Source organism: Otolemur garnettii, unplaced genomic scaffold (genome assembly GCF_000181295.1).
Source record: "Otolemur garnettii isolate 467f Iridium unplaced genomic scaffold, OtoGar3 scaffold00058, whole genome shotgun sequence".
Classification (NCBI taxonomy): domain Eukaryota; kingdom Metazoa; phylum Chordata; class Mammalia; order Primates; family Galagidae; genus Otolemur; species Otolemur garnettii.
In genome coordinates, this window is record NW_003852453.1 from 9,199,740 (window position 1) to 9,216,519 (window position 16,780).

The 16,780-nt window shown below is 48.2% G+C and overlaps 1 protein-coding gene across 1 annotated transcript in view; it reads left to right on the forward strand.

The window, feature by feature from the left end:
* Window positions 1–7,174, forward strand: part of SLC12A3 (solute carrier family 12 member 3) — a 41,145-nt gene extending 33,971 nt beyond the window's left edge. Inside the window, exons 24-25 of the mRNA XM_012806809.2 lie at window positions 2–27; window positions 6,479–7,174. Of these exons, the coding sequence (XP_012662263.1) occupies window positions 2–27; window positions 6,479–6,620 (168 nt within the window). The 3' untranslated portion in view covers window positions 6,621–7,174. The remainder of the gene's footprint in view (window position 1; window positions 28–6,478) is intronic.
* Window positions 7,175–16,780: the final 9,606 nt, after the last annotated feature.

Sequence of the window (16,780 nt, forward strand, 5' to 3'; positions counted from 1 at the left end):
CTCCCGGGACGCGGCTCTGATCGTCATGTAAGTTGTGCCCGGCTGGCAGGCAGAACAAGTCTGTTGGAGGTCAGGTGTCTCAGCACTGGGAAAGGGCTTGGCAGGCACTGCTAAAGACCTAAGCTCTCCCCTGGGAGGCAGAAGGGCCTCAAGCTCCCGTAAACACAGCAAGCACAGCCCTGGCAGTCTCACCCATGGCCAGGCCTGCGTCTGTCCCATGGCTGGGTGAAATTTGAATCCAGTAGAGTCTAGGGCCTCAGGAATCCCTGGTACCGATGATGATCACCTCTGGTCATTGTTTTTTTTCCTGTTAGCTGCCTTTTCCTGCCAAACTCCACATGGCAAAGGGGGAACCCAGGTCATTTCAGAAGGAAATCGATTCCTGGTTGTTCAAGGAGCACTTAGCCCTCTTTGGCCATTGGCCATCCCCCAGTGATGTTAGGACTAAGCCTGGGAAACCGAGACAGTGACCTGCCCCTGTGGAGCCCTGTTCAGATCTGAGCCACCCTAGTGGATGTCAGACAGGGCTACGCAAACAGAAGCCAGGGTGGGAGGAGACGGTGGCCCAGAAAGGGTCTCAGTGTGGCTCTGCTCTCTCTGAAGCCAGTAAGGAGAACATAAACCCTCTGAGCCCTGGGCTGGGGGAGGGGGGCCAAGGCAAGTAACTGGCCTTTCTTACATGTCCTGGGGGCCAACCACTCAGGATTGTGCGGGATGGCCAGGAAGCCTGCTGAGCCTGTGTTTTTATACCTGGACACCAAGATGGACTGCACAATTTGCAGAGGCTAGGATAAAATGAAAATGGGGGGCCCTCTGCTCACAAAGTATTAAGAATATCAATACGTGGTCCTCCTTTTAAAAGCAATCTCCTTCCATTCCTATGTAGAATTTATAGAATTTATTTTCTTAAAATCTCATAGCAATGGGAAGGACGAGGGAGCAGGGGCTGAACACAATTGGTCACAGGTGACAATTGTCATAGATAGATGACTTGGCAGGTGACGTCAGCATACTGTTGAGTGTTTGCATAAATCTGCAAAATGCACTGTGCCTTGGAGGGTAAGCACAGATACAGTGCTGTGAGCAATAAGAGCCTCCTGGAGCTTGCTTTTCTCTGGAGAGAAGGCCCCCAGATCTAGCACTGCTCACTGCTCTTGGAGTGTATGCTCAGAGGGGAGGGAGCCAAGGTTCCAGAAAGGGGACCCATTCCCAGAATTGCTACCATCTAACCTGTACTGCAGATGCCAGGATCTAAGGTCATGGACTTGTGGAAAGAGACCTCAGACCAAGTTGCCCATTGAGGGTGATGAAAACAACAAAAACCTTATTTTCCCACCACTTCAGTTGCTCAAGTACTGTATGAGTTGCATAAACCCCCCACTGTTGTATCTGCAATACCCTCTTTCAAGAGAGTGCCAGCCACATCCGTTTTAGGCTTTGTAGGTAACCCTTTGAGAAGATGGACATGGCAAATGAGTTCAGACCAAGAATGGCCAATGGGTTCGAGCACACACATATAAATAGGGTAGTGCTCCAGAGTGGAGCTAGGCAGCAGTGGGAGACCTCACCTGGGAGGTCTGGGGACCTCCAGTCTTGTCCTACGATGTTCATGAAGATTCAGAAGACACAGGATCAGTTACTCTTCTTTGACAGGCCAGAGGTCAAGTCTTTGCTTCCATCAACCAGCAGAGTTTGATCAGCAGAAGAGTGGCTCTGAGAACCTTCTTAGATAATATTCAAATTATACTCCCTACACCCAGTAGAGTTCAGGAATTATGTTTCCATCCATTCAGGCTGTAATAACAAAATACCTTATGTGAGGTGGCTTATAAACAACAGAAATTTATTTCTCACTTATTTCTCACTGTTCCGGAGGCTGGGAAGCCCACGACCAAAGCACCAGCACATTCAGTGTGCAGCAAGCACCCGTCTCTTGGTTTATACATGGGCCTTCCTATTGTGTCCTCAGCTGGTGGAAAGAGCCAGGGAGCTTCGGGGGCGGGGGGCCCTTTTAAAAGAGCTCTGACCCCATCCATGAGAACTCCATCTTTGTGGCCTAATCACCTCCCACAGGCCCTATCACCTCCCAAGGCCCCGCCTCCTAATACTGTCACCCTGAAGGTAAGATTCTTATTAAGTGAATTGGGGGAGGGCACGGTAATGTCAGACCATAGCAAATGGTTATGACTTATCAAGTTTTTGTTCCAGTCTCTCCATTTGTGTCAGTACCCAGCAGAACATGTGGAATCCCTAATGATTCCTGATCTCCTATGCAGTGATCATCCTTTTTAGCAGATTAGTGTAAGAACACAGAAGCCTGACAACAAACCATTGCTGATCCTTTCCTGGGGCCAGGCACTTCCTATGCCCCAGATGCCACCGATGCCCCTGTGTGCTTTTCCTGAAAGATGAGTGCTCAGGGTTTGCGTTTCTCAGACAGTGACATAATTCACAGTGTGGTCAACAGGGAGGAACACTTGGAACACTTTCCCCTGTGACTTTAGCAACGTTTTTTTTTTTTAAGTGTCAAGATGGTTACAGTAGAGCATTAGCCAAGCATGGGACCCTTCTGAGTGCTGTACAGATTACACACTCAAGAAGCTGGCTGTGCCCAAAACAATGCTTCCTGGGGCTTTAGGGAGATGAGTTTTTTGCTTTTTGGGCTTTGGCCAGGGATGGATTTGAACCCGCCACCTCTGGCATATGAGGCCCTACCTTTTTGAGCCACAGGCACCACCTGGGAGATGAGTTTTTATACAGAGAAAGTTTTCTGTGTTTCCCTGACATGAGAACTGTCATGAGGAAAGGTTTAATCCCCAAGCCTCTGGCCAACACCTCACAGAGAATGTTCCTAGGCCAAATTTGGCCCAGGGTGGGGTCTGGGTCAGACAGTGGACATGGGTGCATCCTTGGATAGCTCCCAGGCTTTTCCTTGGGTGTGGCACCTGCTGTGTGTTTGAGGGTGTGCCCAGCATAGCCTGGTGAGTGTCACCTCTGTTCGAGAAGCCAGCTCTCATTTTATCTTTGCTATTAGTCCACTGTGTGGCCTTGGGTTAGTAACCTGTGTCTCTCTAGCCTCAGTTTCCCTAATTTTAAAAAGAAGAGCTCAAAGAAAGTATTTCCAAGATTCACACTAAACATCCTGTGATTCTAAGTTTATTTGCCATTAAAATGAGTCAGTCTCTCAGGCAGTAAGATGAGGAAACTCACTCTGGGAGGTGACCACTTGTTGGCATTTCTCCCTTCCCACCCCCAGCTCCTACCCCTGGCCCCCAACATCATAGGCGGAATTAGCTGATAGAAATAATTATGAGTCCAGTCACCATAGAGAAGACGCCTGCCCACAGCGTCCCACCCCACACCAGTAGCTACAGCTGTTGCCTAAAGGGGCCCTGGCTACGGGGCCAGCTCCCCTGGGAGGATGGAGCAGCTGCGTCTTTGCATGGCTAATCTCCAACTTAGAGGCATGCCAGTGTTTCTAAAAGTTCAGTCGGGTGAAGGTCATCTTCATCCAAACCACCAGAGGAATTCGGAAAATGCAAATTCTTCAATTCCTTCCAGATCAGGGTCTGGGACAGAACCTAGAAACCTGCGTTTCCCAGAAATGGTGAGGAAGAGAATTTCACACCTGAGGGAGTCTGGACAGGAGGAGGATGCCAGCCACAAAAAATCTCCCAAGCCTTGGTGAAACGACAAAATCATATTGTCTGGCATTTTCAGAAAGCAGACTTGAGCCATTTTCTACAGCTGGTTTGAGGCAGCGTTTGCTGGCTTGCCAGGCACTAATCAGCAGATTATCTGCCCCACGCTTGAGTTCTGCTATCCCTGAGAAACCAGCCAGGCTCGGGGAACAGCCCCACAACCATTGACTAGACTAACAACCTGTTCCTATTGGGTCCAGACACCAATTTTTTCTAAAAAGACCTCCTCTTCAAAATGAAGAGTCTGGTCACCGTAGAGAATTTTCATATGAAATTTCCAAACTCTAAAACTCCCCATTTTAGAGATGAGGAAATGGCCTCAGAGGAGCGAAGCTACTTGGCCAAAATGTCACAGAGGGGAGTGGAGATCGGTTCTCGTAGCCTACGACTCTCAAAGCTTCTGGCACAGGGCTGTCATTCCACATCTAGGTTAGATTTAAGACTGCCTTTCTTTGTGGCTAAGAGATGTGACTCTTAACAAAAAGTTCCTTTGTTCTGGTGCGGCTTTATTTCTAAAGATTAGTATCTTAAGGCGGGTACGTCTAGTGAGCAGTGACAGAGCGTGTCATTGATTGGCGTGGAGGCGAGTTTAAAGGCAGCTGTCCCTGGGACAGGTGCATAGGCTCTGCTGGGGAAGAAACATCATGCCGAAGCCGGCCAGTCCCCCGCAGGAGTGGTGGGTGTCCCCCGCCCCTGATAATGCAGCCACCAGTTCCCTCATGGCCTTTGAAGTTTCTGAATTCAGTCTCTAAAAATAACCGTAGTATTTCCCAGACAGTGTTTCCAGCCTCTGGCTAACTATGCAATCAGAAGAGTTTGATTTCAATACTCCCGTGTCCCTTTTCCTTGGAAGGGCACCAAACACATTTGAACTAAGGTGAGAATAGCTTGATGAAATGCCCTTGTTCCCGCCAGCCTTCCCAGGTTTTCGGGCTATTGCCTTTTCAAGGAGAGTAGCGGATGTCCCGAGGGAAGCTGATGGAATTTCAGCTATGAGGCAGCTGTTCAGGGACCCTAGTTACCCTTCTCAGCCTTCCCAGAAGAGGGTGAGTTGTAGCGAGCAGAGGCAGCGGGGGCGGGAAGACAGCCCCCCACCCGCCCACTGATAATGGCTCCTGGTATAGCTGCTGCTAATAGCTGTTGGTGCTATGAAATGTGCCCTGTGTCCACTTCCTCTTCTTTAGAGCTCACAGATGTGCTGTGAGGGAGACATTTGTGTTCTCATTTAGGGGAAGAGAAAACTGAGGCTCCAGGGCAGGGAGGCACTTTGCTAAGGTCCTGTGGCTAAGGAGTGGCCAAGCCACACTCAGCTGTTGTGATGCCAGTGTGCCTGGCATCCTCCACCCGCCCAGGTCCCCTCAACTGTGAAGGAGGATGGTGCTCCAGCCTTGCCCATTCCCAGGGCTGTCCTCAGGTTCAGGTGATATAAAGGCTGTGGAGGTACTTTGGGAAAACAGACTGTCAGGTGAGTCCCACGTTAAGGGCCAATGGGATTCATGAGATGCAAAAGCCAAAGGCTGGGCAGCTGCAGCCATCCTGATGCATTTTTTGAATTCTCACCATGGTAGAAAATTCACTTCCTGAAATAGCCAGAAAAGCACAGCTGAACAGCATGCCTGGGTGTCTCGCTATATGCACAGCATTGCACAAGTGGGCCCTCCGAGGTGATAGTGAGCTGCTACCTGGCCTTCCACACAGGGTGGAAGACAGGACAGGGACACTCAGCTGAATCACACAAACACATCATGCTATGTGTCCAGAGAAGCAGGTCTGCTATGATGCCAGTAACCTGAGGGGGGAGGTCCACCCACTTAACAGATGTGTACTTAGCCTAACTATAGCGCCTATGCTCTAGGCTCAGGGAGAAAGGGGATGAACAAGATAGACCCAGCCGGCTCATGAGTAACGGGGGCAGACAGACAAATAAATCAAAAGATGCTTTTGAGACTGACAGGGCTAAGAAACAGTAAGACAAGGATGATGTGGGCAAAAGGCATGGGTGGCCTTCTCTGGAGAGTGACCAGAAAAGGAGATGCACTTATAGAGACATGAGCGAGTCCAAGGAGCCCCCAGGTGGAGACAGCATCCAGTGCAAAGGCCCTGAGGCAGGTGCAAGTTTGACATCTTTCAAGGAGTGGGAAGAAAGCTGCATGGCTCTAGGATATGAGCAAGGCTGGGGGTAGGAAGTGGGGCTGTGTGTTTTGGCAAGGACTGGATAATGTGGGCTTTGCAGGGATAGTTTATTTAGAAATGCTTGGTAGGGGCCTGGTGTGGTGGCTCACACCTGTAATCCTAGCGCTCTGGGAGGCCAAGGCAGGTGGATTGCTGGAGGTCAGGAATTCAGACCAGCCTGAGCAAGAGCAAGACCAGCCTGAGCAAGAGTGAGCTCCCACCTTTAAACAAACACACACAACTAGCAGAATGTTGTGGTGGGCACCTGTAGTCCTGTACTCAGGAGGCTGAAACAGGAGGATCACTTGAGCCCAGGAAATGAAGGTTGCTGTGAGCTATGACACCAAAGTACTCTACCAAGGGCAACATAATAACTGCTGCCTGAAAAAAAAAAAAAAAAAAGTTAAAAAAAGAAATGCTTCCTGGCTGAAGGCACATTTTGGGAAATGCTTTTAAGGAAAGCAAAGAAGTCATTCTTTGGGTAAGTGGGAAGGAACTCTGAAGGGGACAGCAAAATAGACCTGCTATTCAGAAAACAAACCGTGAGCTGGGCTATGTGGGGTCCCCTTGGTGATTTCTCTTCACTGCTTCTTCCTGCCTTACAGCACCTTGCCCGTGGGGAGAAAGGGGAAGTGTCCGAGCTCGCTATACATGGCCTGGCTGGAGACCCTGTCCCAGGACCTCAGACCTCCAGTCATCCTGATCCGAGGAAACCAGGAAAACGTGCTCACCTTTTACTGCCAGTAACCTCAGGCCCCGCCACCCCTGCCTGAGGCCCAGAGCACGTGTTTATGTGATGAGCTGGAATCGGACCTGCTCCAGTTCACGGGGTCAAGACTCAGATATTATTGCACTTTAAGTGGTAGCATCTGATGATCCCACTGAAAAAGACAGTAGATTTCCAACTGTGGCCGACTGAACTCCACTTTTGCCAGGCATGTCTGCTGGGCTTATTTTTATGGGCTGGAGGAGAAGCAGATGGAGTCACTCCTCTAAAATTACCTGGAGGGTCCTATTCCTTTAAAAAGTTTTCTTTTGATCCTAATGACCATTAATTAAGATTTCAGCCTTTGATTTGTATGTAAATTTGAACCAGAGTACTGCAGGACAGTGGGCAGTTTCTATGAACTTTTAATGGCAGTGGTTTGGAAACAAGGCCTCCTTCCCCCAACTGTTAGGAGAATGGGAGCCACACGTGTTGGGCCTGCACAGAGCTCCCAGGAACGCTGGGCTGGCATCACATCCACGCACATGTCTCTGCACCTCTGACATAAGGTGACCAGATTTTAACACTGGTAAAGCAGGACACCATTGACGGGGGGTGGGGGGGAGTGTTCTTAATTAAAAATTTGGTTGGCTCGGCGCCTGTGGCTCAAGCGTTGGAGCTTGCTGTGAGCTGTGATGCTATGGCACTCTACCCAGGGGGAATATCCTGGTGAAATAGCCACATGGCAGCCGAAAACCGTATATTCCCTTCCTGTTCCTCCCACCTGTTCATGCATTCTTCCCAAAAATTGGGACTTTTTAAAAACGCCGCAGGATGCAGGACAAAGTGTTAAAAATTGGGACATCTGGTCACCCTACTCTGACACCCTTCACTTTCAAAAATGTGTCTTCAGAGTCTTCCTTGATTCTTCACACCAGGGACTTTCAACCCTTTTTGTTGCAACCCACATTAAGGAATATATTTCACATTGAAACTTGGAATGAGCACACACAGAAACAGCCAAGATGAAAGTAAAACAAAACAATACTTATCTTACAGGGGTGATGTCCTCCAATATTTTCTGTTCTAATGTTGGCTGTAATCCGCTAAAATGATTTTGGACCCACTAATGGGTGGGAGCTCACAATTTGGAAAGCACAGTTGACTTTCCATCGTGCCCTTGTGTGTTTCTCCACGCACAGGTTGTCACCTGATGGGAAAAGGCCACTGCAGGGCATCACTGCCATTTCCCAGCTCATCACACAGGGAAGAAAAGGAAATTAGCCAAACATGCAAGGAGTCGGGCAAGACTAAGGAAGTCAAGGGGGAGGGTGTTACATTTCGGGCATGGTTAAGAATGGGGAACAAAACAGAGAATGGGGAACAAAGATGTTAGGAATGGGGAAAGGGGGTGTGGAGATGGTGAGGTTGGCAACAGATGAAAAAGGAAGGAGCAGGCCCAAGTCCAGCCCGAAGCCGGGTGAAAGGGTAGGGGAGGAGGGACCACCTGTAAGACGTGGGAAAGGAGCAAGTGGCCGCTGGGGCTGACGCGGGGGGACTGTGAGATGGGGCTGGAGGTGAGAGAAAAGCTGGGATGGAGGAGATGGAGGAAGAGAATGTGTTCAGGTCACATGGTCGAACACCCCCAGAGTGTTTGTGCCCACCAAGCTGGGGGGCAAAAGCAGAAAGTAGTTTAGGAACCACTGAATAGCAGTAGGTGAGACAAAGTGAGAGGGTGTTTGCGGCTCTAGACATAACCAGCAGCATGAAGGTGAGTTGTTTGTTGAGACTGTGCCTTCCTCCGATGGCACTAGTGGGGCATCTTTGGGTTCCGTCAGCCTTGTCCAAGGTCACTGCAGTGCCTACCCGATGATGAGGCTGAAATCTCTGTCTTTGGATTAGAACCCTGAGGATGGCAGCTTTACTCAGGTCCTCCCACTGAAAAGCCCAAACAACTCTGGGTTCCTAGGCTCTAACTGTCCTCTAACAAAGGCGTCTGTGAGAGACTGTGACCTGGCTGAGCTTGCTAGGGACAGCCCTTCTGCTCCTGAGGGACCTGGAGAATGAGACTGAGATGGTCAGCTGGAGCCCAGGACCAACCCCCTGACTCCGGAGACGGGAAAGCCTCCATCAGGGAGTGCTTGCCTTTCTAGAGCCACATGGAAAACAATTTCCTGGTTCTTCAAACTTCAAGGAGTCCTTGGTCTAGGAACAGAGACTGTTTTGGCTCTGAGTGTTAAAAAAAATTTGTTTTCACTATGTTAGAAACAGTGAGTTTTTAGCAATAATAATAACTTTAGGAAAAAAAAAGACTGAGTTAACAGCGAGGACATAAACAATGAAATGGATAAAAAATACGGTCACTCAGTCAACGGAACTGATTTGTTTTGGAACACACTGTATTTCAACTCTGCTGAGTGTTTGGAAAAAATCAACTATTGTTTTCTTAACCCTGGATGGAACTTTTCCCTGAGCTTCCATTGATTCTGTGGGTTGTGTTACCAGATTTCTGCATAAACGTTCCCGGGAACTTGGTTATCTTCTCCTATGTGCTTTTGCCGAGTCACAAGGAGCCTGTTTTCCTCGGCTCTTATCAAAGTCTCCAGCATTTCTGATCTTGCCTCAAGCGGAGAGAAGGAAAGGTTGAGTGGAAAGAGCCGTGGTGTGGCCACCAGGAGACTTGGATTTCAGTTTTTGTCCCTCCCCCAAACCGGCCGCGTGACCTCAGATGTGCCCCTTAACCTCTCCGAATCTTAGTCTGTGAAATAAGAGAACTGACCCAAACAGGTGGCACCAGCCAGCTGCCCTGCTGATGCCTGTGGTTTGGCCCAGGCATGATGGACCAAAATTGTGGATGTGGCCCGGTGGCAGGGAGTAGGAGGTTGGGGGAAGGGTGCCACATCCTTCAGTCACCACACCCCCAACCCTTTCACTTCCTACTACCCTGCTGTGTGAACCCCTGGTTCAGGGATCTCGAAGGCCCTCCAGGTCATTTGGCCTATCAGGCAACAGGAGGATAAAAGATTTGGGTCGATGCTGTGGCTCTCCCTGGCTTTGGATGAAAAACGCTTCACATTAGTGAGTTTTTGCCGTGGGAAGTATAATCCTGGAAGTCCTCCTTTTCCCTGTCTAAGAAAAATCGGACCCACAGAGGGGTGGGTAATGAGGGCCCAGCCTCAGCGGCGCGGACCGCCCCAGCACATGTCCTTTCTTCTCTGCCCTGGAATCCACCGTCCAGTTAGCTTCTGAATTCCCCGTCAGCAGTACAGCCTCCATATTTAGTCTCCTCCTTCACTTCCTGCCCAGATTTGTTGAAGCTTTGAAGTAAGTGCAGGGCAGCCCATTTTTCACCCAATAGGCTCCCTAAGCTCCACTTACCCAGGCGGAAGACTGTGGGTCTCATTAGCGCCTGGAGAGTCCCATCTTGGACTGAGTCCCCTTTTAGGCACCTGCCTGGCCTCTCTCAGATAACTCTGGGTAGGAGGATTTCACAGGGATGAGATTAGCTGGAATGTTCCAGAAGAACCACCTGGCCAGGCAGCCCCCAAGCACATGCAAAGCAGCCAGGTTTCACTAGTAGCAGTTTATAGCTCAGGATGTCTAAAAAAAAAGGCTGCAAACTCCAAAAGTGTTTACAGAAACAGGCCCCAGGACAACCCAGCTGCCAGCTTCACTGGTAACTCCTCACTTGAAATGAGACTCAATCCTGTGACCGAAAGCATGAATACAACACAAGTACCCACTTCCCGAAAGGGAACCATAACAAATTCGGTTTCTAAAAATACTTTGAGTAGAACAACTAAGCTGGGAGGTCAGAGAGCAGCACGTCATATGGATGGAAGATGGGGGTGGGAAAGGATAAGTGTTTTCACCCCAACTCATACAGGAGTTACAAATAAAATGCTCTAAGTTTGCAAAAGAGGGAGTGAACAAGGGAAGGGAATTAGGAAAATCTCTTTAGAGAAAATAGTATTTAAGCCAGGTTTGAAAGATTGGTAGGATTCAACAGGAAGACAAAAATGATAGCGGGAGGTGGGAGAAGGCATTGCGGGTGGCAGAGATAGCTTGAGCAGGGGCCAGAGTCAAGACAGCCCGAGGCATGTTTGGAGAACAAGAAATAAGCCAATTTTCTTGGAGTGTGACCGACGTGGACATGGGAAAATAAGACTGGGAAAGTCTTAACACAAAGGCCCCAGCTACGAGGCTGGGGAGCTCCCAAGTAATTCAGAGACAATGGATAAGAAGGAAGAGATGGGAGACAGTATGAAGAAATAGAATCTTCCAAAACTTGCAATTGCCTGGGTACATGTGTAAATAGAGACAGCACCCCAGAAGTTGAGCCTAAGCACTCACAAGAATAAGGGGGCAGGAGGGAAAGAGAGAGCAAATTAGTTTGGGTTTGGGGCTCTAAGTGTGAGAATATCCAGCTGGGCGGAATTGGGGCCCTGGAGCCTAGGAAGACTTCCCCGGTTAGCCCGAGCTCTTTGAGGACAGTGACCATAATTCGATTTGGGAGTCATACTCGTGGTTGGGGATGTTGAAGTCATTGTTTGGGGAAGATCAAAAGAGAAAGTACAAAGAACAGAGAGGGATGAAGCTAGACCTTGGGCGGGGATATATTAGGAGGCAGGATGAAGGAGAGATAGTCAGTAAAGCAGCCTTTAAAAGAGCACTGCAGGGGTGGGAGGAAAACCCAGGTGAGAAGGCACCAGAGGCAGGCTGGGAGAAGGGCGGGGTCGCCTGCATAGTAGCCATCTGCAAACAGGCTGAAGCCACTGAAGTGGATTCGGGGTTCCTGGTGTCATTGAGAGCCTTGCATAGAATAATTTGGTAAAGTGGTGGGTCAGAGGCCAGGAGTTGAGGAATGAATTTGTGGAGAGGAAAGGAAAACAGTGGACATGTTTATAGACCTCCTACTTGAGTGAGCCACTCCCACTGGAGAGGTGGAGGAAAATAGAGTGAAACCTGAGAGAATAGCAGCCTCCAGGGAAGGTGCTTTGACTGCTTTTATCTTAGGGTATTAGTCAGGGGAATACTAGACTATGCTGCATAACCAATTGCCCTCTAAATGCTAGTGGCTTCCATGACAGAGGTCTATGTCCATTTTGCAAAATACAGTAGAAACTCTGTAAGTTGACCACTCAAGGGACTGTAACGAATGAGTCAACATACAGAGGCGGTCAACATAAGGAACTAGGCGTACTGTACTGATATGTACATGGGGTGCATGTCTCGTCTCTGAAACTTATGTGAACTTAAGGAGATGGTCAGCTATGGAAGTTCTACCGCATTCCTATGATGGTCCTGCAACTAGCTCTTCAGGGGCCCTCTTCTCCACGTCAAGGCTCAGTGAAGACTCCCACCTTGTGAGACCCACCTTAGCCAGTAGCTTCCAACGCACTGAAGAAGGAAAGAGAGCAAGGTCATGCACTGACTTTTAAATGTTTTAGCCCAGAAAGGACATGTTCTTTCCACTCAAAGCCCGTTATCCAAATAGGTCACATGGTTCCACCTAACTGCAGGGGTGATGGGATGTTTAGGGGAACATGTGAATGTTTCTTGAGCAATAAATGTCTCTGTGATGGGGGGCGGTGGGGTGGGAGGGGAGGGTAGTAATAAAAGACCTGAGTGTATTTATAGGTCAGAGGAGAGAGAGTTAAGGAAGAGGGTAACTGAAGTTAAGACACAAGGAAGAGGAGGTAGTAATGGCAAAACCACAAAATGTGGGGACATTTTTGCCAAGCAGCAGGAAAGGCAGAGCTGAATGAACCCTGGTAGCCCAAGGATGCAAAACTCTCAGGACCCCTGTCTTTGTGACCTGCCCTGGTGGGGGGCTCCCAAGCACCAATTCAGAGTGCAAATATGGAAAAAACAGGTGACACGTTCCCCAGTGATGGGGGTGGTCAAGCTAGAAGGATGGAGGGCACAGCATGTTCAAGGAAGATAACCAGGCTTGGTGCCTGTGGCTCAAGTGGCTAAGGCGCCAGCCATATACACCTGAGCTGGCAGGTTCGAATCCAGCCCCAGCCTCCCAAACAAGGAGGATAACCAGAAGTGGATATCCATGGGCTCCAAGGTGGATGGAGAGGCCAGAGTGAGCTGCGAGGGTTGAGAAGATTTGACGGGTTGGTAGCATGAGGATAAAAAGGACGCACAGTGGGCGTGGAAGAGGGGGAGACAGAGAAGACAAGGGAAGCTGTAGTCAGTACCTGTTGCATTCCAAAATTTGACATTCTGAGGAGGTAAATGTTTTTGAGCAGTATCAAACTCTAAGGGGTCCCCCATTTGACTATGAGGCCTACAAAGGTGGTAGTTGGGATGAGTCTGGTAGTTGCTGGACAATAGGGAGACTTGAAGCCTTGAGGGAGAGGGCCCAGGGCAGCTGGAGGGCACTGAGGGCAGCTGCTATGGACCAGCTGCTACAAGGGTATTTCAACATCCTGACTGCGGAGATGGCTGGATGATGACTGCAGCCGTATCTGAGTCATCTCTGTGCCCTAGTGTTCAGTCCAGGGCTCAGCACGGAGTAGGCACTCAGTAAATGTTTGTCTGGTGAATGAATTAGGAATGAATGATTCATACCAATGAGTGGAGTGGAGGCAAGATAGAGAGGTGAAGCTGAGCACTGTGAAAGCGAGTGTGAGGTGGGTGCTGGAGTGGTTAAGATGGGCAAGGGATGGAAAGGAAGCTTGTTCACAAGGGTGCTGGGTGAGATCTGGGCAGAGAGCCCCAGAGGGCAAGAGATTACACCTGCAGACAGGTGAACCTTCAGATCAAGAAAGGCTGCTAAGATGGATGCCACCCAGCAGGAGGGGGAAGGGGAGGAGAAAGAGCTTCTTTCAATGGGCTGATGTCTTACAGTCCTTTTGGAAAATGCCAGGGCTGATTGCTGTGAGGAGGTTTTGAGTACTAGGGCAATGTACAGGGGCAGGGGCTGGAGACCGTTCACAAAGAACAAGACCCAGGGATTAATTTTGGAGACCCAGTGAATGGCTGTGGGCCTGAGGCAGGAAAGGCTGACCCCCCACCAGATCAGAGTCTAGAGAGTTGGAAGAATGAGGCATTTGCATGGGCTGGTACAAACAGGAGGAAAAGTCCAGGGTTGAATGGGAGGAATGAGCAAACAGAAACAAATTCAGGCAGGAGATTAAAAAGTCCCACCACTTTAAGAATCTTGCTGTAAGCTATTTCTGTAGTCTTACACATCTTTGCCGAACTGCTGGGTCTAGTCTGAAATCAGCTTGTGGAAGGTGGGGGTTTTGTTTGGGGAAAAAAAGAAAGTAACATGCCATCACAATTCTAGGGTACAGAAAAGATTCTAAGTATGTGAGAAGGTACATGAAATGTAGAGAATTTTTTTTTTTCTTTTTTCCTTAGGGTAAAATACTGGATGGCAATCAGGATATTTAGGAGACTGTGATGGGGGCGAGAATCCCTCCAGGGCTTCTGAGGTTACCTGGAGCCTCAGGAATCAACTGTGACTCTTACCCTAGATGTTGGGCTGGAGGGCAGGGTCCACCTGACTCTTGTTTGCCCTGGAGCCAAACCTAGGCAGCCTGGGAGAGTCATAAACCCGGAGCAATCTAGAGCAAAGTCAAGCATTCACTCAGAGAGATTATTAAATCAGATACCACCCTCCTACCTATCCCGTCCACAAGCTAAGTCTCTTTTAGCAAGGACTTTGTTGTGTGTTGGCGGTTATTTTACTTGAGTTCCTCCTTCCATTGGAGGAAAGGCTGAGAAATAGCATTCAATGGAAAAGAGAAAGCTTGGCAAGCACGTATTTTTTAACTGTGGTAAAAGACATTAAAAATCACCGTTTTAACTATTTGTAAGTATACAATTTAGTGGTATTCAGTACATCATTTCCAAATTGATAATGTTTGTTGTGCAACCATCACTACCACCTAGTTCCAAAACATTTTCATCCACAAGAAATCCTGGACTCATTAAGCCATAACTCTCCACTAACCCCTGGCAACCACTAATCTGCTTTCTGTCTCTGCAGACTCGCTTATTCTATGTATTTCATATAAATAGACACACGTGTGGCCTGTTACGTCTGACTTATTCACTAAGCGTGAACTAAGCAATAATTCATTTTCCTTAGGGTAAAATGCTGGATGGCAATCAGGATATTTAGGAGACTGTGATGGGGGCGAGAAGCCCTCCAGGGCTTCTGAGGTTACCTGGAGCCTCAGGAATCAACTGTGACTCTTACCCTAGATGTTGGCCTGGAGGGCCAACATTAAAATGGTGATTTTTAATGTCTTTTACTACAGTTAAAAAATGAATTCTGACTTGTTCACTAAGCGTCACTAAGCAATAATTCATTCCTGTTTGTGGTTTGGCTGAATAATATTGCATTGTGTGGACATAACACATTTTGCTTGTCCATTCATCAGTTGGCTGTTTCCACCTTTTGCACTATTGTGTTATGATGACTGTGCATGGGCAAATTTTTGTTTAAACTCCCGTTTTCCATTCTTTTGGATACCAGCCTAACAGAAGAACTGTCAGGTCATATGGTAATTCTATGTTTGCCTTATTGAGCAACCCTGGGTATGTTTTCAAACTGTATGGGCTGAGTTTAAAGCCTACCTTAATGATCAGCTTGGTCCCAGTTATCAGTCTTAGTTTTTTGGGGGGTTTTGGGTTTTTTTGACAGAGTCTCACTTTGTCATTCTAGGTAGAGTACTATGGCATCACATCTCACAGCAAACAAACTCCTGGGCTTAAGCGATTCTCTTGCCTCAGCCTCCCGAGTAGCTGGGACTACAGGTGCCTGCCACAATGCCCAGCTATTTTTAGAGACGAGGCATTTTTCTCGCTCTGGCTCAGGCTGGTCTCGAACCAGTGAGCTCAGGCAATACACGTGCCTCAGCTTCCCAAGTGCTGGGATTACAGGCATGAACCACTTTGCCCCCATCCTCCACCCCGCCCAGTTATCAGTCTTGACTGGCCATCCCCACAGGTGTTTCCTGTTCAAGAGACATTTCGGCATTCTCTAAAACCAACTCAGTTTTAGTTTTCTTTGATTTAAAAAAATGTATATGACAAACACATTTAAGAGGTGGCGCAGTCATCAAAAACAGAAGTGGGTGCCGTGAGTCCTCAAAAGTTGAGAATCACAGTCTGAGATTCCTCTTTCCCTCAAACTAAAACACTTCTCTGTTGCTGGCTGGAATTTTAAGGGAGGCTTTTCTCTGGGGCTACTTCTGGTAAGCTGCCTCTGCCTTAGCATGGGCAGGAGAGTTGCCATGGGAGGGATTTCACGAGTATAGAACGGGATGTCTATTTCCTGGACTAAAGAAGATGGTTTGTGCATGTGACCAAATTAAGACTTCAGAAATGACCATAAAAGGCAGAGTTCCTGGTTAGAGTTTGAATTATTTGGGGATCTCTGGACACCAAATAAAAACAAGAGTTCCAAAAACAAAGTATAGAAGTTCAGCAGGGCTGAAGACACCAGCTTCTTTCAAACGAAACAGGAGTGCTGTGAATGACCTTCTGTCGGCTCAGGTTTTGCAAAAGCCCCTCCAAACTCTCATGGCCTAATTGAAAAATAACACCGGTCTTGGTTCCTCCATCCCTTTCTTCCCCCAGAATTTAAACATGGATTAGGTTACAGCAGGGACATAGCAACACAGCGGTTGAAAATTTCCATAGTCTTTTCATTTCCGCATTTCCAGAAATCCCCTTCAAGAACACAGATTTTCCTTCCTCTATTTTTCTTTCCCTGATCTTCTTTCGCTCCTGACTTATTTCTGTGTCTCCTTTTCCCACATTTTTTTCACTCTTCCTTTTTTGTTCTATCCTAGTGCTGATGATCCATATTTCCTCTTGAATGAACCAGTTGGCTTTCCTGGCCTCAAGTCTCTCCAGCACCAGAATGATGCAAGGCCATACTGATTCTGATCGTGTCCCTTCTACTGCTCAAAAACCTCCCACTGCCCTAAAATGAGGCCCCAAATCCCAAGGGTGCCCATTCAAAGTCTTTTCTGAGCTGGATCTAAAACTTCCTTCCGGTCTTACCTCTCAAAGTCATTATCATTATTATTATTTTTAAACAATCCTGTGCTTACAGTCACCCATGACTAGTGGTTCCTAAATCTAGCTCTTGAACCAGTACCCAACTGGATGTATTTGGCCCTGTCGGTGGGCCTGACATGGGCCACAGACATCTGTCTTATTTTTTTTT